At 33.1% G+C, this 24712-nt stretch overlaps 2 protein-coding genes across 2 annotated transcripts in view; both read left to right on the forward strand.

Moving 5' to 3' along the window:
* LOC129743849 (NACHT and WD repeat domain-containing protein 2) overlaps nucleotides 1-559 on the forward strand; it is a 56898-nt gene extending 56339 nt beyond the window's left edge. The window contains exon 16 of the mRNA XM_055736057.1: nucleotides 50-559. Coding sequence (XP_055592032.1) covers nucleotides 50-184 — 135 coding nt within the window. The 3' untranslated portion in view covers nucleotides 185-559. The remainder of the gene's footprint in view (nucleotides 1-49) is intronic.
* A 1026-nt stretch (nucleotides 560-1585) lies between these two features.
* LOC129742528 (uncharacterized) lies at nucleotides 1586-24502 on the forward strand. Its single transcript, XM_055734435.1, has 6 exons — nucleotides 1586-1603; nucleotides 1667-1850; nucleotides 1948-2224; nucleotides 21063-21119; nucleotides 21588-21998; nucleotides 23701-24502. Exons 1-6 carry the CDS (start codon nucleotides 1586-1588, stop codon nucleotides 23930-23932), a joined length of 1179 nt encoding a protein of 392 aa, XP_055590410.1. The 3' UTR covers nucleotides 23933-24502.
* Nucleotides 24503-24712: the final 210 nt, after the last annotated feature.

Here is a 24712-nt window from a genome sequence, read left to right on the forward strand (position 1 = left end):
AAGAAAATTTTATGTATGACTGTTTTGAAAATACGGTATTTTATTTCAGTGGAAGAAGAAGCTGGCTAAGCAGAAGGCTTCTGCTCGATTCAAAGCAGCTATGAGGTTGGCATCAATTTCCACCAGATTTGGAACACCACTAGAGGAGGATGATGATGACGATGACAAGGAAGGAGATGAATAAATTGTTACGATGATTACTTAATGTGAAAAGTTACCTTAGATTAAGTTTGTGATTGAAATTAGTTACACTAAAAACCTACTAAATATCAGGATAACTGTTTACTTATATTCTCAATGCGTGCGAGAAGCAATGACATGATTGGTATTAGAAATGAGGAAGTACTTTGATATTTGAGAAAACATTGTTGTAGGGATAGGATTTCTAATAATGGTATTATGAATGGTTGAAATGCCTTATGAAGTTCTATGATTATGCTCACTTACAAAAAAGGCATGTATTATTGTTAGATAGACATGACATTAAAACGGCTATGAAAAAATGTGTAGCATGTATTGTTAACAGGACCAAATGATGTTATTAAACTTTAAACTTGAACTAATCGGAATAATGGATTTATTTTAGAAAATATTTGAGATCACATGTAGGGTAACAAACTTTGGAGGCCGTCCATAAATGATGTCACGCGTTAGGGTGGGGAGGGGGTTTCGATTTTTGTGACATGAGGGGGAGAGGGGGTCAGCTTGAGCGTGACATCACATATTATTACAAAAAAAAGAAAAAATCAAAAGAATAACAAATAAATTTATCATAAATTCAATAAAATTATACTTGCACCGCACCATTCATTTAATGAATAACTCACGTAATCACTTTGGGTGTATTTTATTCATAGTGAGACTAAGTGAATGATCGATTCGTGTTGAAAATTTAACGATGTTCGCTTGTTTTATTTTACCGTGCATGTTTGTTTTATGAATGACAGTGCGAGTTCATTCAGTTTTTATTCACTGTCAAACAAAGGAATTGACTGTTTGTTTGTGAAGAGTTTTTTTTTATCTGGAACTAAAATAATCGTTTGTCATGAATCGAAGTGATCTTTTTAATTCGTTGTACAGTGCATATTCAAAGCATTTTCTGATAAGAAAAAGCAACAGTGCCAATCGGATGCTACTAGTTTCTGGAATGAATGGAAAGGCAAAGAAACCGGCGTTTTGGAGGAGCAAGTCAACAAAAAAGTCAAAGAGCTGGAAGCGTTACAATTACAGAGGAAAGGGAAACTTCTCCAGTTCTGAGGAAAATCTGTGAATGTATCCAAGGAATCGGCAAAGAAACCAGTCCAAGCGCCACAATGCGAAAAACCTTCCAAGGAAATTGAAAATAATCCTCAACCAACATCAAGAACAACTTTAAACGGAGATAAATCACGTGAACTTTGAAGTGGTGTTTCTGACCAACAAAAAATTCTCAGGCCTATTGACGGAAGACGAGCAGGTGAAACTAGAAGGACTTAAAATAAAAAAAAAATTAAACTTGAAAAGAATTTGAAAATCAAGGAAGCTGATCGAGAGCGGCAGCTGAAGTATCGTGACAAGCTGAATAAGGCCAAAGACAAGCTTATTAATGACATACCAGAAGCAGGTAAATGTATAAAATTGATTAAATTAGATCTTATATCAAAAACGTCAAATATTCAAATTTCAGGAAACTACCTGTCAAACCGGAATTCGTCTGGCCACCCCCGCATTGAGGAGCGACAACCAAAGCTGCTCAAGACGATTTGCGATCTCGCACTTCGTGGTTCTGCGGCAAACGATAAACGACGCGATGAAAGTGTCAGAAGTATCAAAACATTGGATGTGTTGTGTTCTGCACTTCAAGTACAAGGGTACGCCATCAAAAGATCTACTACATACCTGAGACTAATACCAAAACGGGCTGATTCGCGAGAAGGAAAGCGTCATGTGAACACGGTTTTTGTACAGCGACCATTAGAGCTCTGGAAGAACTTTCTTCAATACTAGGACCTAGCGAGGTTGGAATAATCAGTCAGGACGACAAGGCGCGAGTGGCAATTGGGTTAACGGCAGCGAACAAGCGGTCGCCAATCCTTATGCACGTCGAATATCAAGTCAAGCTGCCGGATCATGACTGGATTGTAGCCAACAATCACAAACTGATTCCATCAGTTTACGCTGGATTTGAAATTAAACCGAACGGCCTGGGTAAAACAGAGCGGTTGGGTACTGCGGCCCCACCTACGTAGCAATTCGTTCAGGAAAACATGCGTCTTCTACGGCATTTTCACATGCCTTAGATTTCAAGCGGTTGCTTTCTTTGGAATCATTCGACGGAATTCTGAAATTTGATGGATTAGTCAAACCGGTTCTAGTTTTTACCGTAGATGGCTCTGGATGCATTGTTTGTCGCAATAAATGCTCCGGATAGGAGTGCTTTTAACAGAGTGGAGCGACGTATGGCACCCTTGAACAGGGAACTTTCTGGTTTAATCATACCACATGACCATTTTGGGTGTCATTTGGATACACAACTGCGAACAACGGATCCCGATTTGGAAAGACGTAATTTTAAATACGCTTGTGAAATTCTGGCAGAAGTTTGGAATGATTTGGTAGTCGATGGCCATCCTACGTTGGCTGAATACATATATCCTGACGCGTCAGAGGCAGACCCGAGTTCAATCCATGAATACGACCAACACTGGTTTGCAGCACATGTGAAAACCAGCCAGGAACTGCTTGAGATAGTCAAATGCACAGACAGGTAACTTTTTCAAGGCATTGCAAGTTTTAGTGCAAGATTAAATGATCTGACAGATCATTTAATCATGTACACGTGTGTATTGTATAATACTATTGATTTTTCATTTTCAGAAACTGTTGTTCACCACTTCGAAGCAGTATCAAACAGGTTAATCCAAACGATTTTTTGCTTCCTCCAATCTCTCTGTCACACATGGTGTGTAATTTTTTTTTAATTTTGCGTGACATCATTTATGGACGGCCCCTTGTTTATTTTTGAAGGATTTCACTGTAACTGCTGGTATAAGAAAACATATCAAATAATGTTATTTTATGTACAAAATTTTCTATGATTTTTAACGTCGTGGGTTTGATCACCCCATTTTGTTTTTGAATTGTGTTTTAACCTTCCTTCAGGGTTAGGGCCTGTATGGCCCGAACTGTACCTTCTCGATGTGATTTCTCAGAAGGGGATGAAATTGTCTGACATTTCCCAGAATTAGAAGCCCAGAAGGTTAACATAGTCACTAAGCAAAAAAAAAGGACAATTAACCAGTTGGGATCATATATGTAGATCCGGATTGCTTCAATACAATGTAATAAAGTTATCATTTAATGATAACAAAATGATTTCGACATAGTTTCTCACACTGTGAGATAGTTTTTTTTTAAGTTTTTGATTTTCATATAAAATTGAAATAATCGAGTAATAGATGTACAATTTTTTTTCATTTTTCGATATCGTAAGAAACATTACCCAGTTTGAAGAATTGGCTTAATGATATCACCTACAAACAAACTTTATATTGCTTTAATTATCCTATACCGACACTATTGATGTAGAAATATTTTTCGGTAAATCTTAATTTGTCAATTAATATTTTTATAATTCAGTTCAGTCTGGGCTAAAATGCATCAAAATTCAAATCAAAGATTCACCTTTTAAACCTCATTTCCATATGCTGAAATATGATTGTTTCGCATTACGTGTTTTCAAAATTTCATCCATCCATATCTAAATTAATTTTTTTTTTATTTCAAGTAGTAGAGTTTTTTGTTGTATTTTTTACCCCTAAATGTATGCAGCACCCTTAGGATTTTTCTTTTAAAACATTTTGAACCAAAAAAAAATGTAAACTTCATTCGAAAAAAACCTAAATTACTGGTGGTTTATACGTAATGACATCACAAATATATAAAAAAATAAATAAATTCTCAAACATTTTCATTTGGTTTTTTATTAAAAACAAAGTTTGTTGCAACTTACCCCTTTTTCTTAGAAGGGTTAAAATCGGATATTTTTGCAATATCAAAAATAATTGGTGAAATCAATAATTTTTCTAACTACGTCAATTTGATGTTCCTTCAACCTTAAAAATTTTGTTGTACAAGCGGTATGATTATCTATGGAAATTCAGATTTTAAGAAGCCATTGAAGTTGAAAAATGTTGCATGATGCCCCTTTTAACGATAAAAAATAAAAATTTGATTGAGGAATAATATTATTAGGGTGATCAAAAACGACACACAGAGGAACAAAAAAGTTTCAAATTTGCATATTTGATCCTTTTAATGTCGAAATAATGCATGACGAATGCCTGAGAGCTTCCTTTGCACGTTTTTGCAATTTTTCATGTGATGTAAAAAAAACTCGAAAATTTGATAGTTTTCATTGATTTTCATAGATTTTGAAAAATAAATCATTTCTAATCCCAGATTTAATAATATTCGATGATAATCCAATAAGTAAACAATGATTTTCAATTGAAAATTAGACACCGTTTTTTCTTTGAATAAACCTTTTACAACCTGAATCTTTCTGACATAGTGAAATTTTATTATTCCAACTGGGTATGGTCACGATCTTTGACCGAAATAGCTAACTTTATTTGACGATTTTATCTTTTGGTTGAATTTTCTAACGTCATCAGAATTATAATAAACTTTTTTCCTCCATAGATAAAAAGTGAACATGTAAATAGGTACATAATTTCAAAAAAAAAATATTTAATCAAAATAGGTACAGTAGAATTGACAGCCGAAAAAGTAATCCTGGTTTACATAACCCTAACCGGCTAATTGGTTTTTTAACCGAAAAGGAAGGATAACGAAATTTCTAAACAAATTTGCGTCATTAACCCTCTAAAACCTATTTTTCCAAGGGGGGTGTATAATAAGAAATAATTCAATAACCCTGATTTTTTCCACTGAAAAAATCACAGATTACAACAACTTTGTTCTGCGACAAACTTTGTCGTTGCGGATTTTTTTTTAATTTTTTCAAAAATTGCATAACCACAGGGGCAAAGAAACTTAGGTTTGAGTACCTACTTTTTCTGTTGAACCATTTTTTCCTGAGTTTTGTTAAAATTATTTCACTAATAACCAAGACATTTCAATCTTTACGAGAATTAAATATTTTAGAATGTAATTTTCAATTTCTTGTCGTTTTAGGCTTTTCTTCCTGTAGCGTTTGGCGTACTTACTTTTTGCCCAGAATGTTTCAAGATATGTTAATCTAACAATCCATGCCAATGAAAACTGTTTGACAAGCAGTTGTTAAACGTTACAGCTAAGAGAAGCTTAAAACATGAGAAAACTGAAAATGGATTTAAAGTCATTTTTTAAAAAGAAAATTAATTTAGGATTAATTCTTTGGAGAAAAAAAAATCCTAATTTAGTTAGAAGAGATGAAAATGAAACATAAACACCGTGCTAAAGGTGGGGTTTGGAAAGAACGAAAACAAAATGAAAAACATTTATGTAAATAAAATATTCAATTTACGTAACTATAAGTGGAAGTATCTCAGTTATTTGTGAAACAATTTTGTTAATAATAAAGCTTTAGCTTTGAGTCAGTATTAATACATTTAAAATTTAAAATACTTCGCCTCTGTAGTTATGCAATTAAATAAAATCTTAAAATATTTTTCCTCATTTTAAAGAATAACAAAAGTAGTTAACAATAATAAAACTTTAGTTTTTGTCAACAATTTTTGTTCTACTTGATAGATGAGGAAGATTTATAAGATAATAAGCTTCTATAAGCTTATCAGCTTCCGTGTATTTTTAAGCCAAAAAAAGTTGGTTCTAGAGCATAAAGGCGGGGTTGGGTTTTAGATGGTTAAATTTTACGGCGAATGTTATAGGTCATTGAGTGAAGATCTTGATTTAAAAAAATGTGTGTTCCTCCGTGGCCAAAATGTTCCCTCTTGGCCGAAAGCTAAGCTGGTCCTCGGTCCTTCGCGTATCCAGTGGACTGTAAGCTGGATAGGGTACCCAATTGACCTCCTTGGTCGTTCCTTCGATTGCAGGTTTTTCGGGTAAGTTTTTTCGATCGATCTTGGCAAGCAAAGTTAACACACGAATTTGTAATTTACACACAATTTATTCCCTCAACAAAACTCATTTATTCCGAGTATTAATTAACATTAGGTATATTTAAATATTCTAAGATTACAGCTAATTTAATTATCAAATTGCCATCGATCTATTCGCCTTGAGGCCAAACTAAAATCTGATCTGTTAAACAATTTTGTGCGCTTTTTCTGATCATAAGGAAAAATAGAACGAATAAGTAGCGCTCCTATCCTATTGTCGACGATTTTTTCAATATAAATTTCTTCTTTTTGGGTGGATTCTAGAACCAGATTCCCCCAACTTCCCCCTCGGGTGTTGCTAATTTTTCGCCTCCCCCTGGTGTGTTGATCGTCTCTCGCCTCCTTCCCTCGGATGATGATCGTGTTCGGTCGTACTCCCGTTGGAGCGATTGGGATGATGATGATGATGCTGTGCGGCTCTCTGGTCGAAGTTGAAGATGATGATACTGTAGCCACTCTCAAGGGATCCTTCGGTTCTCTCTTGGATTGTCTCAGTTGTGGATCGCAGTTTGGTAATTTGGTGACGTCATAAACCAGTGGCTCGCAACCACCGATTGCGTTCCGCAACAATGTGCTTTTATTTGAATGGAGATATCAATATCTTTAGGCTTGGTTATAAATTGTTGAATAACAGAATATAACTTACATAATAAAGTGTGGTAAAAAAACGTTGAACTTTGCTTTTAAAACTACAAGTATTTTGTAGAAGTTTGGCATAGCGTTGCCTAAACAAAAGAAAACCAAATTTTTATTTTCGTTATTAGTAAGATATAAATTCAGGTGCTGCCTTACAGTATGTAAGGGAGAATGAGGATATTTGATCCCTGGGGATACTTGATTCTTTCGCTATATCTCGAAACAGGAATGTCTTACGAATATCAAATGTTCTAGAAAAATGTGCCAAATATAACAAAACATCCATGCTGTTATCTCAACAAATTTTGAAAATTTTATTTTTTGAGATATTCAACTTTGTTTGAAAAATTTAACAAAATGTGATTATTTATCACTTTAAAATGTTTCTCACATGAAAAAAATATAATAAAAAATGTATTCCAATATGTCAATCATTAGAGTATAATAAGATGAACTTCATAATGCTATATTTTTAAAGCAATAGTGAACTCTCAATTTTTTTAAGACGAAGGTTTTCAAAATGGATGTTATGGGTATAATCGATCTGGATATATTTTTTTCAGAATGGATCGTGATCATTGGTTATCATGAAATTACTAATATCTGTTCCATAATTAATGTTTATCTGTAAAAAGGACTAAAAATACTGGCGCCTTTAAGTATGCTATAACTGTAGAGTAGTATACAAACTTTTAAAATTCTCTTTGTCTGATACTTACAAACTGTGAAATGGAAGCTAATATGGCAAAACATAGTCAATGGACCTTTTATCTTTGGATTTTACTAGATTTTTGCCTAGGGTCAGGGCACCCTGAATTAATGATCAAGTCTCCTTAAGTAGAGGATCAAGTCTCCTGTAACTTAAAAAATATCACAATTTTTTAGTCTCCCGAAAATGCTTCTAGTTCATCTAAGACTTCATGTATCGTTCCAACATTTGGAGCATATAAACTATTTCAAGTTTATATGCTCCAAAAGTTGGAACACGCTATCAGAAAAAAATACAAAAAACGGAGAATTGCTAAATTTTTCCAAAATGATATGAAGAAAATAAAAAAAGGGGATCAAGTATCCCTACTCCCCCTACACATAAATGAATTGATGATATTCTGGGGGTATCGACATTTTGAGTTTTCAATAACGTTTTAGCCGATTGTATCAGACAGTTTTGTTAAAACTAAAATTGCCCAGATTGCGTTCGATTGAAAATCCAAACAGAAATACTTCCTCAAAGCAAATAAACTATATTGATTCAATTGGAAACATTCGTGTAAATTATTTGCGAAACCCCCGTTCAAATTGACAACTGTAAAACATAACGGGTAAAATTAAAACAACTTGTACAAGAAAATCAATTATAGTGCCCATTGTGGTGTATAGAATCGATTTTAATTTTTCCTTAACTTCCGGAAATTGTGCACCTGCCCAGAAGAAATAAACGGAAGCTTCTTGGCTGTACGTTTGGCGGATCTGTACCTACGTGTACTGTACATAAATAGCTTAAGATGAGCCATTCTTCTTAACAACTTCTTAGCTGCTCTATCCGATGCATTTTTCCGCATGGAGGTGGATCCTTCAGCGCCCAATATATGCGAAAGCTCGCTCTTCATTTGGTGCAATTTCACCGGTAAATATCAATAGAGGAGGAGTTGCATTTTCTCAGAGTTATCAAAGTGGTGGTGTATGTCAAACGTTGAACCACGTGCTACCCGAGGAAGTGCGCAGGTCACGAATTTTCGGCATGCACTTTTGGAGGAGAGTTTTCCGAAAATTGTACGACTCTTTCCGAGACGGGAGGCCAGTATCGGGTTGAACGTTCGTAGGGACGGACAGTTCACGATTAGTGTCGGTCTGGTAAATCAACACTGTTTTGATTGAGAGCTAACTGTTTTGCATGTTGCGTGCATAAATTCATCAAGCGCCGGATCATGGAGTTGCATCTGTAGATAGACAAGTGGTTTAAACCTCCGTGAATAAGTTTCAATCTGTACAATGTGAGTTTCAATCCGTACACTGGTGTAGTGATAAACATTGTTGCACGCGTAAGCACGATAAACGACCTTAAGTGGTCTGAAGTGGTTTTCGTGTTCAGTGAGACTAAATTTAAATGACGACAACCATCAGAACTCGTTTATCAATAAGTGAATTGTGTCAAGTATTTGCTTTCTACTTTTCCAAGAAATATTTCTCAAATATTTTTTAAGAGGAAGTGCTCGATAAAATATGTTTAACAAAGGAAGACATACAGACAAACAAAACGATGTCAAACACATACGATGGTTCTGTAACTTTTCCTCGTCAGAAGTAATGATTCGAACATCGTTAGCTCTAGCTAAAAACTAATGGAAGTAAATAGTTAAAAATTTAATCATATAAATTTACGGTGTTAGTATAGAATAATCACAGAATCGACAACAAGTATGCACATTCGAAATCAGAACTAAGAATTAAAACAAGAATTAGGGGAGAATGGGAATACTTGATCCTCTTTTCTTATTTTCATCATATCTTTTTTAGCAACACGCCGTCTTTTGCATTTTCTGACAGCGTGTAATTTCAAGTTTATTTACACCAAAAGATGAACTAGAAGCATTTTCGTGGGACGAAAAGAACTGTGATGTTTTTAAATGTAAAGGAGGCTTGATCCTTAATTCAGGGTGCCCAGACACTAGGCAAAAATCTAGCAAAATTCAAATATAAAAGGACTTTTTAAAAATCAATTGTTGTTTGATCTATATCCAAGACCGAAAAAAGCCAAATTCAAATATCTATAAAAGGACTGTTGACTATTTTTTGCCATATTAGTTTTCATTTCACAGTTTGCGAGTATCAGACAAAGGAAATTCTAAAAGTTTGTCTACTTCCCTAGAGTTTTTGCATACTTTAAGGCGCTTTTTTTAAAGTTTTTTTTCGATAAATAGGGGAGAGTGGGGATACTTGATCCCCTTTTCTTATTTTCACCATATCTTTTTGGAAAAATTTAGCAACTCGCCGTCTTTGACATTTTCTGACAGCTTGTAACTTCAAGTTTCTATGCTCCAAAAATTAGAACGATACTTGAACCCGTTGATGAACTAGAAGCATTTTCGTGGGTGTAAAAAAATTGCGATTTTTCTGAAGTTAGGGGAGACTTGATCCCCTATTGAAGGAGGCTTGATCTTTTATTCAGGAAGCCCTAATCCTTGTATAAAAATCAAACAAAACCCCAAGATAGAATGTTAATTTACTATTTTGGTCATGTTTGTTCTCATTTCACAATTTATAGCAGACATAAGAAGAAAATTCTATAACTTTGTCTTAACGCTAATAACATTGCATACTTAAAGGCGCTATTTTTTTTATAATTTAGAGAAAATGAATTATTTTTGGTCTTTTCTTCAGACAATTGTTTGATAAATATTAGTTTTTGAATAAATATTAGTAATTTCGTGATCAGCAATCATAACGATCAATTCAGAAGAAGAATATGCCGTTTGGAAGGGGGATCAATTGTACCCAACTCTAGGGGATCAATTATACCCATAATCAACATTTTAGAAAACTTTTTCTGAAAAAAGTTGAGAGTTTTCCATTGCTTTGAAAATATGGCATTATTAAGTTCATTCTACGCTCGAACGATTGATACATTGGAACAAATATTTTTTTCATAATTTTCCCATGTAAGGAACATTTTAAAGTGATGAAAAAAGATCTTCAAGTTACATTTTGTGAAATTTTTCAAACAAAGTTCAATTACTCAACAATTATTTTGTTAAAATTTTTTAAACTACGAGCATTGTTATTTTGCTCATTTTGGCACATTTTTCTAGAACATTTGATCTTTGTAAGACATTCCAGTTTCGAGATTTAGCTAAGGAATCAAGTATCCCCAGGGATCAAGTATCCTCATTCTCCCCTACAGTATCTTTAACAGATAATTACTAGTTGCACATTAGGTTTAGGATAAATGTTAGTAATTTCATGATAACCAATGATCACGATCCATTCAGAAAAAATATATCTTTTTGGGTTCTAGGGATGAACTAAACCTATCACATACATCTTTTTTTAGTTTTTCTTTGAAAAACAGTTTCCTATTGCTTTGAAAATATGGCATTATAAATTTCATATCTTACTCTAGGGATTGACATAATGGAATAAATATTTTTATTATAATTTTTTCATGTGGGAAAAATTGTTAAGTGATCGAAAAAGACTCTATAAGCACATTTTGTTAAATTTTTCAAATAAAGTTCAAGAAATCAATTTTTTTTTATTTCTTTAAAGAACAGCATTGTTTTTTTTGGTCTCTTTTAGAGGGTAAGAACACTATATATTGAACACCATTTTTGGGATTCGACGCATTTGTGGCCAATAAATAATAACGAAAGGTTTTTTGGGAAATTTTTTTGACAGTGTAGCTTAGGCATGTGTTCAGCTTCAAATCGATATATTTTTTTCGCGGAAATATGTTTTGAAACTTTCATTTAAGCCATATAATTCAAAATTACTTTTGTCCCAAAGATTGAATACAATGATTCAAATATTGAACAGGCAATGTTCTAATTACTGAACATGTAAACATTGAATATCATTGTATATATTTAGGGGTATTTCGCCTGATAGTATGCCTTGCAGGGGCGATTTTGGTTGAGCTAACAACCAAGAAACAGTTTGTTTATATTTCCAAACACCAACCGATCTTTGTTCAATAACTGGTGCATGCGTTTCTTTACGAAACGAAAACTGCAAGATTGAACGTTCTCGTTCAATAATTGAAACATTGGCATTTTCTGTGATCCAATGATTGAACACTTTAATTTGTTAAATTTTAAGAATATAGGGATTATAAAGAATGTCACTCTTCCAGAAATCATTCAAAAAGACTTAGTTGAAAACACTCATATTATAATCCTAGACGTTTATTTGCCTTTAATCAAATTTTTCTCCCAATAAAAAATAGGCTGTTTTCTTCACCCAGTCGAAAAACAAAGCCAAAATTTGATAACATATTCTAGTTTAGGGGATTGTGGCTTTAAGAGTCCGAAATTCTTGATAAAAAATTGAACAGAGGTAGAAAATGCTCCAACAGTGGCACAACAATTTTTATTTATTTTTTACTGTATATTATTGTTTTAATTGGTTAGTGTTTTACCAGTGTCCAATATCTGGTACCTGTTCAATAACTAGTACTTCTATCCTATTTTGAATCCATTTTAACATTTTTTTTGTTTCGATTATAGTCGTTTTACCATCCTTATGGCATTCGCGACTTTATCAACGTTACAGTTGGCGGATCGTTATTGAACAACTTACCCGGTTATTTTAACAGATAATTACTGGATGAACACTAATTATTGGACAAATATTAGTAATTTCGTGATAACCAATGATCACAATTCATTCAGTAGAAAAATATATCCTTTTGGACTCTAGGGATCAATTAAACTTATCACATATCTACATTTTTGAAAAAAAAATCTTAAGAAAAGAGTTTACTATTGCTTTGAAAATATGGCATTATAAAATTCATATCATACTCTCCTCAGGAATGACATATTGGAATACATTTTTTTATTATAGTTTTTTGAGTTCGGAAACATTTTAAATTTATCAAAAAGGATCTTCTAATCACATTATGTTAAATTTTTCAAACAAAGTTCAATGACCCGAATAATATTTTGTTTATGTTTTTGAGAGAACAGCATTGTTGTTTTGTTCTATTTGGCACATTTTTCTAGAACATTTGTGTAAGGCATTCCGGTTTCACGATATAGCGAAGGAATCAAGTATTCCTTGGGATCAAGTATCCTCATTTTCCCCTATGATTAATCGATATCAGAATTTGAATCTCAGTTCAGTCTTGGAAATATTTTTTTCTGCAAAAGGGATTTTAAGCATCAATGGCTTATAAATATATTCATCCCGATATAAGGAAATTTGAATAATTAATAATAATTAATCTGAATATAAATTTTAATAAAATTGCAAAATAGGATTCGGAACCAAAATTTAATGCCAATGAATGTCAAAAGTAAAAAAAAAATCAAAGGTAAGACTGAAACTTCAAATAACAATCCGTAGTCTGATTCAAAATATGGTGTCTCATTTCTTAAAAGGAATTTGGGATCGTCTGTATTTCAACGATTCATTTTTTCAGTTTGCTACATGAATTATTCAATTTCAAACTTTAAACGCAGTCTTCGAGTTCACATTTGAATATCAGCTGAATACAGAACGCTATTCGGGATGAAAAAGCCATTGATGATTAATATAAGAAAAGATCAAGATAAAATATTTTGAATAAGCGTGATAATTTGGAGTTTTGACTCATTTCAGAAAGCAGAGAATATTAGAAGAAAGATTCGGAACGTAGTTCCAGCTTTCATGTTTAAACCTGAAAGCATGAGAGTAATCATTAATTCATATAATACGTGTAATTTCTTATAAAGAAATTAAAATTAAAGTTCCGCATCTAAATTCAGCATCAAAACGGAAGTCAACATTCTAAAACAGCTTTTGAATAAATCAATTGTTTTAAAATCGAAAATTTAAAATCAAATTTTGTGTTTAACTTATTCAACCAAATTCAGTATCATTGTTCAACTTTATCATGACCAGCATGGCCATTAATTTTGGTCACTATAGTGAAGCGAGTGTCACGATAACACGAAACATATGAGGAATTTGTGTTTTACATTAAAAAAGATTTATTTGACAATTGATACAGTGAGCAAAACAAGAATAATACCACTATGTTTAGTACTTGTTAAAATATGAACATTTCTTTTTAACGAATAGTCACCGTTGATTGTTATTATATGATAGTTTAATGGCATTGCGGTCAACTTTTTACTACGAAAATTCTTTTTTTATAGAAGAATTACAGACTGAAAATTAAATGACGGATAGATAAAGCAGATGCTTAGTAGGAGAAAATTTACAGATGTTGAAAATGAGCCAAGAGCATATTTTATGGAAAGCTTCAAAGGTGCGTTCTAGACCCTTTGTCCCACATCAGTTGAATGGCTGAGAGACCGATGCCGATAAAAACGGAATCTGAAAAAAAACCAATAACACATCGCTTGAACTGGCTCAGCAATAGGAAAGCTTCACCAGAGCCATGCGGTCTAGACTTTTTGTCCGATTGGGAAGCACGTGCTTTACCAATCCATCGGGTTGGATGTATGGGTGAACGTAATTGCGCCTCTCGCTATTACTTCTCTCAGCCATTCAACTGATGTGGGACAAAGGGTCTAGAACGCACCTTTGAAGCTTTCCATAAAATATGCTCTTGGCTCATTTTCAACATCTGTAAATTTTCTCCTACTAAGCATCTGCTTTATCTATCCGTCATTTAATTTTCAGTCTGTAATTCTTCTATAAAAAAAGAATTTTCGTAGTAAAAAGTTCACCGCAATGCCATTAAACTATCATATAATATGAACATTTGAAAATCTTCTAACTTTTCTTCTGAAACTTGTTTTAAAATGTTCAGCGAATAAATCAAGCATAAGTTTATCTTTTTTTGAATGAAGCAATTGGCGTTGAGGACCAAAAATATGAAAAAGGGTGTGAAAAAAGAATAGTACCAGTAAAGTTTTTCTACAAAAATCCAGATTATTTCTTAATATTTACTACATGAAAGTGAATAATAATGCATCTACGAACTATTTCAATAGATAACTGCATTTTTAGGCGTTTTCTAGCATTCCTAAGGTTTTAAAGGGGTTTTAAAAGAGATTTTTCTTTAGCACTAAGGAATTTGACATTTGAACTATAATTCTTTGACAAACTGTTTTTTTTTTCAAATATGTCTTTATTTGTACCAATTCATCATTACATTTATATTAGGGTTACCATACCCGCGACACCAAAAAGAGTACATTTAAATCATTTATACAAAAGTCGGGAGAAACGTTGAACAGTAACAGGATTCCAGTTTTCTGAGCTCCCGCGTTATCCCAGCCATCAGGTTGGCCCAGGTTGATCCTAATATTTATCGAGCTTTGCGCCCGGATGGTATGCAAAAGGATGTACAGTAGAACCCCGCTCACCCGAGATAATGGGGGGAGGGACCACCTGGGATAAGTCAAACATCGGATTAAACGAAATACATTGACAAACCCAACCCTTTGCTCTGGTTTTGCATATCATTCAGGCGCATAGCTCGGTTATAAAATACACGGATTTTATTTTTCTATTTACTCGACTTTTCTGGCAAGTTTAGAATTTGAACTTGTCAAAAATGTCAATTTAATACCGTTTTTTTCAGGAATTTAATCCATTAAGGTCATTCTTTTTCGAGATTTAATACCTTAACAAAATATCGCGATGATAAAATACATTTTTACAGGGATTTTGAATGAAATTGTAGCTCGGATAAGCAGGGTTCTACTATACATATTTCGTGCTATCTGAAGAACCGTGATTCTTTCAATTCAATCAAAAGCTGTTAATGTCTGGGAAGTTATGTGACTTACATGGCAATTATAAATTTTCTTTTAAAATATTCTTGTAACTAAATTTTGTGCATATTGATAACTGCTTGCATACTCAAAGGCGCTTATAGCGCTCACTGCTTAAAACGACTAAAAATGCATGATTATTAGAACCAAATGTTTTTTTTTGTTTCGATTATAGTCGTTTTACCATCTTTATGGCATTCGCGACTTTATCAACGTTACAGTTGGCGGATCGTTATTGAAGAACTTATCCGGTACAACTGTGTTCGATGTTTACTCTTGGGCTCGAACTCGCGGACATCGGCTCAGAAGACAACAGACTTGCCAACTGAGCTATATCACAAGCCCACCAAATGTTGAAGTAATTTGTTGTAAGCTGTATTCCTTTCGTAGTATTTGCATAAGATGTTACACAACTTCATAAAATGGAAGAAATTCGTTGGTTTATCTGATCAAATGTCTTTCAACAAAAAAAGAGTACATTTGGTAGAATTTCACAAAAAGAAGAGTACGCCCATTTCTCGATCGAAAAAGAGTACATGTACTCTTAAAAGAGTACGTATTATAACCCTAATTTATATTACATTATTTATTACCGTTGTCCAGGGTAAGATTGATCACTTTTTTCATTATTTTTTGATTATTTTTTCTGTTAAGGCGAATGTGGCATGTTTCATATTTTAAAACCAGTACTGGACTCCTATGAACGGAAACATGGCTGCAGAAATTTATTAGACCATTTTAAATTTGATTTAAAAATCGATTTCGTCTCTGTTCAGAATTTGATTTGGGGTAATATTGATCAGTCTCTATTTGGACGGTTTTAATAAGTTTTCTTGATCATAAAGGATACAAAACACCTTCATAATATTTACCAATGCTAGTTTATCAATTTTTCCTTGCTTTTTAACGTTTTCTTTCAAAAACTTTCAAATCGAAAAAAAAAGATGCTACATACATTAAGGGGCGAAAATTATAACAATTGCTAAATAGTTTTAGCTTTAAAATACAAATGCAATTTTACCTTCACACATTCTCCTAGACCCTCTAAATTTTTTACAAGCAGTAAAAAAAAATCAAAAACAAACTTTTGCCTATTTGATACTCAATTAAAAGGCTTTCAAGCGTAGAAAGAAGTTTCCAAAAATTCAAATTACAGACTGATTTATTGATGATAATGTGGAAAAGTTTATTGTTGGTCAAATTTACCCCGGTGATCAAAGTTATGAAAAGACATACACCGTCTTAGCCGATTTAGGCTTTACAGACTGAATAAATGACGTGGACACCTTAAGATTAACATTTAACACCCAGTACCGAGGTGGGAATCGAACCCATGTCATCAGTGGACCAGCGATAACCGTCATATCACGCTAACCACTCGACCACCGAGACGTACAAAGTTACCCCGTTTTACGGTACCACTGTGTGTTTTGCTTGTTAATGAGGACCAAAAATATGAAAAAGGGTACGACATTTGAGTTATAATACTTCAACAAACTGCTTAATTTTTTCATTATCATGATGTGAAATGGGGAAACATAGAACAGTTTTTGAGTTATTCTTCTAATATGAAAATTTGGAAAAATAAAAAAGTCCTTATAGTGCAATTTGTTAAAAGAGAAGATAATTGGCATGTATTCAAAATTTGGAAATGCTTCAACAATTGATAAACTAGAAATTTCTTTTCAAAAATACATAAATTTTTGCTATTTTCTACTAGGTTTTATACCGCAGCTGCATACAATCAGGCGTAATAATAAGAGATCCGGAGGGCTAATTTTGATAAATGATGGTAGGTATTTGAAATTTAAAAACAATTTTTTTTTTTGAATTACTACACAATTTAGATTTACTTTGATGTTATTCAATTAACATTGTCCTATGGTTATATCATGTTTTGTAAGCTTTTATCGGGCATTATAGTCTGAATTTTCTGGGAAATCCTTATCGAAAATATATTTTATACCTACATCCACAAGCCGTACAGAATTCAATTTACAATTTAACATGCCTTAATCTGAAACTTTTCCATTTTGTATCAAACGTTTTTATAAAATGTAACAACTAAAATAGCAAATTTTTAAGTAACATTGAAAAATGGAGCATCCATGGATCATCAAAAAGTGCATAAATATAAGGTTATAACATTGAAATACAGATAGAAAATTGGAAAAAATGAAAAGGTTTTGAAAATGGGCGAAAAGAATTAATTTAGGTACATTTTCTCATATGTTGGTTTTTTCACCGACCAACTATTTTAAAATGGATCAATCAGATAGACTTGAGTCTTCTACCAGGATAATTTATTTTAATTTAAGTAAGAACAAACCTTACAGTGTGTTTTTTTCATGACCTGAATAAGTAAGAAACCTCTATAAGCAAGAAAAAAAAAGTTCAATTCCATATCCAGGGGCGGGATTATGGAACTCGAAACAATCGAGTTTCGTTCGATTCGACCAACTTTGGCATTACCGATCTCGATTCGAATGGAACTTTTCGAGATGATCTACTACCCGATTTACTCGAAATCTAATACGTTAAAATTTAGAACTCGAACGAGATTCGTAATACTGCTTCTAATTCGAGTTCAACTCGAAACGGGTAACTCGAATCGAATAGGATTCATAATTTCACCCCAGGTTTGATTATATTCATTTGCATAACTGTAGGCGATTTTTGTTCAGACCATTGATTATATCTAAGCATATTTTTTTAAAGCGCCTGTAATTTATGATATAATGTAATTTATTTTTTCTATACCATTTTTGCTTGTACAATGCAAACATAGCTAATAGTAAAAAAATGTAAAGGTTATATATAATTATTCAGGTTTGAGTTAATAAACACAGTTTGGGTACAGAGAAGTTTGGGTAAGCTATGTTTTATGCTAACTTTCGAAAATATGCCCTTGAAGTTGTCAATTTTTTAATGAAGTTTTACTAAATAAATAAGAGAATTGAAATTTCAATTTTAAGAAAACTTATTGTATTTGCTTAAATTAGCCAATTAATTAGCCAGCTAATGCTTTTAAACCACGATCACAGCGATATTGCGATCAATTGAGATTTATAATTTACTCTTGGAAACACTTTTTAATTTAAGATATTAATATGAAACTTTGTTATTTCCATGAAATCAATAACATATATATCTATTTGAATTTTCACTTGAAGATAAAGCACAAGCTTTTTCACCAACAAAAAATTATATGTAATTAATCTTTTTTTTCTCAAACTGAAATCAACCTTGAACCAAAATTATGAAACTACGTACTCCTGCTACATATTTGAAACCCAAATAATATTTTCACATTGATATTTTAATAAATAAATAAATAGTAAAACTCAACTTCAAACTGAATCTGAATCTGAGTTTTCAATTTTTTATTCGGAGTTTGAATCCAGCCCTTTGAACCTAAGCTCAAATCAGAATTTCAAATATGAAAAAGATTTTTGAATCTAAGTTCGAGGTTTTTTTTTCTTTATTTAAGCGGTTTTCAGCCGCAGGCTGGTTCACCTCTGTCAAGTTCGAGGTTAAAATTCCTATGAATTATTATCCAAAATGCGTAATTTGTATCAAAACCCTTAACCGAAAATCTCTCATTTGAATTCAGATTTTCTAGATTTAAATTTAGGATCACTATTATTAAATTTTCTTGAGTTCCGTTTCTGTATAAGAGTTTAAATTTGGAATCCAAATTTTAAAAATTGTTTAGAATATCAAGTATTTCCCTGCATATTCCGAAACAATGAATTTTGAATATGGAAAATGCAACTAGTTAAAGTTTGAAATGCAAAACCATGATTCGAATCAGGATTTTGTGTCAATAATGAAAAACTGCAATTCAAGAATAATAAACTAGATACAGTATCCGAAATCTCATCACAGACATCAAATTTTAATGTTTATAAGCAGCTCTTAAACCACGAAACCGGGAAAAATTCTATCCTAAGCTTTCCAGATATTTTTGGCGAGTATCCGTGCAAATTCGAAATATTTTCCTAATTATCCGCCAATATCAAAATTATTCAATTAAAATTAAAAAGAAAAATACTTAAAAATTAGTTTTTTTTTTATAGAAGCACCTCAGTCAATTTGGAATCATATTTAAGCTTCCAAAAATCGTTGATATTAATTTTGTTAAAATCTGTTCAAAAAATTTATTTGAAAGCAAAATGCATGGTTCGAATGACTCAATTTAAATTTTTGTTTGCTTTTGCAAATAAAGTAAAACTATTCGGACAAAATCTGTTCATTCTGACAAGCTGTCTTATCTTATTGAAATCCAATATTTGGGACTAAATATCTATCAACAAGTGAGAAGATTTTCGAAAAATTGTAGTAAAATTGTTGACCTGGGATAAGATTTACAGGTTTATGTTACTCTTGAATCATTTTGGTCGTTCATCAAAATTTGATTAAAATTTAAAATTTTGTGTTTAGAAAATAACATTTCGCTTGGCATTTATGGACTCTTATTGGGGGGAGGAGGCTAACCCCCAAACACCTCCCCCCTTCATACGGCCATGTTATGAGGCATGTCCATTACTTTAGAATTGATTATAACCGATGATTAGAAATCATTCATCATTTCAGGCCATTAAAAATGATTATTTTTACAGTTCCGCTAAATTCACGTTTTCGTCAAATCCAGGCCAATTTTGTTTTTGATCGTGATAAAACCTTGAAACCGCTGTGTTTACTGAAATCTTCAACGTTCCACAAACATTACAACTTGATAATGTACGATTAAATACGATTCCAAATGCATGAGCATTAGACTTAGTCGATTTGGTGTCATTTTTGAATTTCTCAAACCCTGGGGTCTAAAAAGCTTCGTCTTGGTCCAAAACTCATCCATGATTTTTTGAAGAATTTTTAAGTAACGTTTACATGAGTAAATTTTAACTTTTAAGGTTTGTATGGGAAAATTGAATATTTTGTACTGAAAAATCAACGTCATTTATGTTTCTTCTGTGGAACCGAGTCAGTTGACAGTTTGTATGCCAATTTATAAAAATTTTTACGAAAAGACATACCTCTGTTAAACAGCTAATAATTTTTTGTCTAGTAAGATACGAAGTTACGGTCTTGGACGAAGTTGTTCAGCGGAAAATTTCCTTTAGAAATTTTATAAATTGTCATAAAAACTGTCAACTGGCGCGGTTCCACATTTCGATGTGAATTTTGTTTTTGAATGGCTAGTTTAAATTTTAACTGATTCATAATTTAGAAGTGATCGATTCCTGGTATCTGTTAGAACAGAATAGATAATATTCAGCTTTTAACTTGTCAATTTTACTGCCGTTTCACGATTTTCAAACTTGATTCAGAACTTTCTTGTACGAAACTTTTATTGTTATATGCTGCGGCTAAGAATACCCTAGTTCGGCTTTTTTGTTCCTATTTTCGCGCTTGACGATCATTTGAGGAATTTTGTAATAGTTACTTCTTTCAAAATATTCTGATGCAGTTGTTGCAAGTTTGCATGACTCTACACAAAGCCCAAATAAAAAAAAATCGAAATCAGTTCTGCAATCATTAGGCTGAGAAGCTGGAATCCACTTCCACTTCGCTTTAATTATCACATTGATCACACTTCAAAGTTATACCAGTTCATAGTCAAAGTGAGACTAGGTAGTTTTCCTCAAATCGATATCTATTTTATTAAAGTTCAACTTATTGGTTGAAGTATTCATTACTCGATCTAACTATATTGATGCTCCGGTGATAATAAACAGCATATAGCAAAAAAAAAGGATTTTCTGTTGTTTTGTTCGTTTTAAGTGACAATGTGTTAATCAACTCAATACGCTTCATAGCGCTTTTATAACCAAACTGTTAATTCAATAAGATGTTTTCTTTCCATCCACAGAACATTTCTTGAAAGCATTGGAGTTCATCCATGGTACAGTATTTTTCCCTTCAAATGGTATGTATTTTTAAGATTATTTAATGATCATTTCATTAGGAGGTATATAATGGTAATTTTTTTTTATAAAATTGTAATAATAATTGAAATTTTAAAAATAAAATCCCATCAACGCTCAAAGATATAACCATTGCAAACAACTTATCAGAAAGGGGTACAAATTTATTAATGTGATAAGAACAGATACCAGCGTAAGAAGTTATTGAATATAATTACATATTCAAAACAATAAAATTTTCAAACGTCAGCTTTCATTGTGCTGCAGAATTGCTATGCTCTAACAAAATACACGAGGTTTCTGTGTATCATGGAAATATTCGATGAACTGTGTTGAAATGAAAGCTGTCACTTCTCTTTTTCCGATTCCCTCTATCGTCGATTTTTGTGCATGATTTGCATGTTGCATGGGAATTCCACCAACAAGATTTATTGAACTGTTTCGTCTCAGACAATGATACCGTTTTACAGTCCCGAGGAAAACGAGCTTGATCTGTCCGATATCAATTCGGCAGCGAACATAGCTAATGACGAACCGGAAACGCTAGATCTCCGTCAGCATCCATCTGCAGCGAGTGGACCGGGCGACGAGCAACCGTTGGAGTTCAAGGTTGATCCCGGTTGTCGGAAGCGTCCTCGCAATCCGGTTGTTGTCGACAGTAGCCCGTACTACCACCATGATGATCTGGACAGCTTCCGCAAACGTCAGAAACTTTCGATGCAGCAGTTCTACGAGGAGGCTTACTCGGCGGCCGTTGAGAAAAAGATGCGCAATCCGTTTCTGGATGATTCGCTGATGAAACCGATGGATTCCTTCGACAGTTACGCTAGGAACCCGATGAATCCGATAAACTACACGCTGACAGCGGAAGCTATCAATAGGTGGGGATCTTGATTTTCTCTTCTAGTTATTTGTTGTGGGTTTTAAATCCCGTTTTCCCTAAAATATCAGGGAGAGTAGACTTGAATCCATTTTTTATGTTTCATATTATATTATCATTTTGGAAAAATTTAGCTACTCGCAGTGTTTTGCATTTTCAACAGCATGTTATTCTAAATTTAGAACGAAACTTGATCCCGTAGAAGAGTTAGAATTATTTTTGTGGATAAAAATAGCATTGTTTTGAAAGTTGATCCCTAACTCTCAAGTAGACTTGACTTACCTTAGCCAGCAGCTCTCTGTTTTATGAAATTAAGGACTTTTCTCTTTTTTTGAGATGTTGTTACACTTTTTGAACTGTAGCTTGAAAAGTTGAAAAGAAGCTGAAGTCTTTCAATCGTGCCTCAGATTACTTAATATCTTATACAGAAAAACCAGCCCCCAGAGAATTATGAAGGTAAAAAAGGTGGGTGAAAAAATATTTTTCGGACAATGACCATTTTTTTTAAATAAATATTTTTGAAATTCAGTTACCAGTCTGGGGCCAGTTGCAAAAATTTGCGAATGAGAGTGACATTTTATAAATCTCGTTCCCATATGCTGTAAGATGATTGCTGCAGCTGCAAAACTACTGGACCGATTTTAAAATATGGAAACAATTTTAAACCGTCTCTTAAGCTGGTATATCTTTAGTGTTTCAATGGCTTTGAAAAAATCGAGATAATTACAAACATTTTTCGATACATATCGTAGTTTAATCCTTACAACTCCTTAAACTGCCGTAAACTGTTCTGCTAAGGCTTTTCGTATCTGGATCTGCATTTGTGGGTCAGTTCAAATACCCAATTTAGCTATAGAGCAGACTTCCACTCCATTTTGACATATTTTCGTTCGTTTCCTTATTCAGCCAATGTCTTGGAGATATCTAAATTCAAGGTGGTCACTTTTGTACCCATGGACCTCTCAATGCACTGGAAATTAATCAAAACCCATCGAAAACAACTGGGTTATTTTAAAATAAACAGTACGAAAATACTTTGAGGAGTTCAATCCTGAGAAAAAATGAATGAAATATAGATTTCTGTACAGGAAAAGCTGCAGCCGAGGGGAGAAAACAAATACGGTATTAATAGATTCTGGATTTTCGATTTTAGAATCGTTTTATTCCAATAATGCCCCTTTGGTTAGGCAAGCTTAGAGCTCTATAATTGAGTTATTTTCGAATACATAGTGCAACCAAACCTGCATAACTCAGAGGGCATTTCGGCTCCATGGCATACTATAACCGAATCTTCCCTTTATTAGTATGATTTTACTATTAGATTATGCGCCCATTTCAGATTTCAGATTGAAATATTTTCGATTGAAACCCGGAAAAGCTTTCTTTACAGGGATGGTTATAGCTTTTCAGTCCTTGAGTTTGTCTTCAAAATAAATTTTATTCACGTGGATGAACCTGGAAATCTTTTAATAAACAAAATATCAAAATTCTTGTAAGCAATTTTTTTGTAAGAAAATTGATGGATACCTACTTAAAATTTATGGAATAGGTATATTTTATATCAGAATTTTGAAATTCCATAGATTTCTATAGATGTTCTTTATCATTCTCTATTTAGGCACCAGAGTTTTACGTTATTTTTTGTTATTGATGACTGATTATGGTACATTGTTCTGTTACTCTGTTTCCTTTTATCCGTATAGACGTATCCGAAGCACGCTGGGCTTAGAGGAAGAACCACCAGCAGGATATGACCGGTCCCGTCCACCGTCCTCTAGTGACGATTGCTGTACGGCCAATCCAGACTGGATGATGCGTAGACACACGTTTGGCGATAGTCCTTTCGGGATGGCTTCATCCCAGGTTGACGTTAAGCCGCCACCACCACTGGCCCACGATGATAACAACAACGTCGATAAGAAACCTTTTCAGTAAAGTTGTGCGGTTGAACAATTATGATTAAAGGAACGTTTTCGAAATTAAAAATAAGCGTAAAGATCTTTTGACTTTTCGGTAGGATTGATGTTAAAAAGTAACATTTTTTTCTAACACAGTTATGAACTTTCTATAATCAAAATCAACTCGTAGTTGGATCAATTGTATTTGGATGTAAGCAAACGGTTAATATTAACATAAAGGAATGGTCGAGCGAATAGAGCTAAGAAAAATCTAGTGCCAACATAAAATGTTACAGCAACCGATCGAATTCATGACTATTTCAAAGGGTGCAGAAAGTGAACGAACAAATTCACGAAAAAGATTTAAAATATTAGACTGATTAGGTAATGTGTACGACTATGCAATCAATTTCGAGACGGGAAAAGCACTGAGAATCTAATTGGATAACTTATCTTAAACTGTGGCCAAAGGTGGGCAATATATCATGTTTTGGACGAAGCGGAAATAAATTTTGATTACTCGTAACCAAAACAAATGCGTTCTATCTATGAAATAAATTACATTTGGTATTCTGAAAATTATATCAAGGTGAAACTGATTTTGAAATAGATGCCCATTAAAAAGCAAGAAGATGTTTCATTATTCCTGAGAAAATCCATACACTTACATTGTTATCGATCAATTTACTTTTAAAAATATAGGTAAAACCGAACGAATGCCTACAGTTTATCTGAAACTCTTGCATATTTTCCGAAGTAGTCGGTGCAATGATGGATAACACGAATTGCGTGTATGGGAAACACTATCATATTTTTC

Source organism: Uranotaenia lowii, chromosome 2 (assembly GCF_029784155.1).
Source record: "Uranotaenia lowii strain MFRU-FL chromosome 2, ASM2978415v1, whole genome shotgun sequence".
In the NCBI taxonomy this organism is placed as follows: domain Eukaryota; kingdom Metazoa; phylum Arthropoda; class Insecta; order Diptera; family Culicidae; genus Uranotaenia; species Uranotaenia lowii.

Bases quoted from the DNA above. Each gene is read 5' to 3' on its own strand.
- LOC129742528 (XM_055734435.1), top strand. The intron at 1,851-1,947 runs GTACGCCATCAA...GTTTTTGTACAG, and splicing joins TCTGCACTTCAAGTACAAGG to CGACCATTAGAGCTCTGGAA. The intron at 21,999-23,700 runs GTGGGGATCTTG...TTATCCGTATAG, and splicing joins ACAGCGGAAGCTATCAATAG to ACGTATCCGAAGCACGCTGG.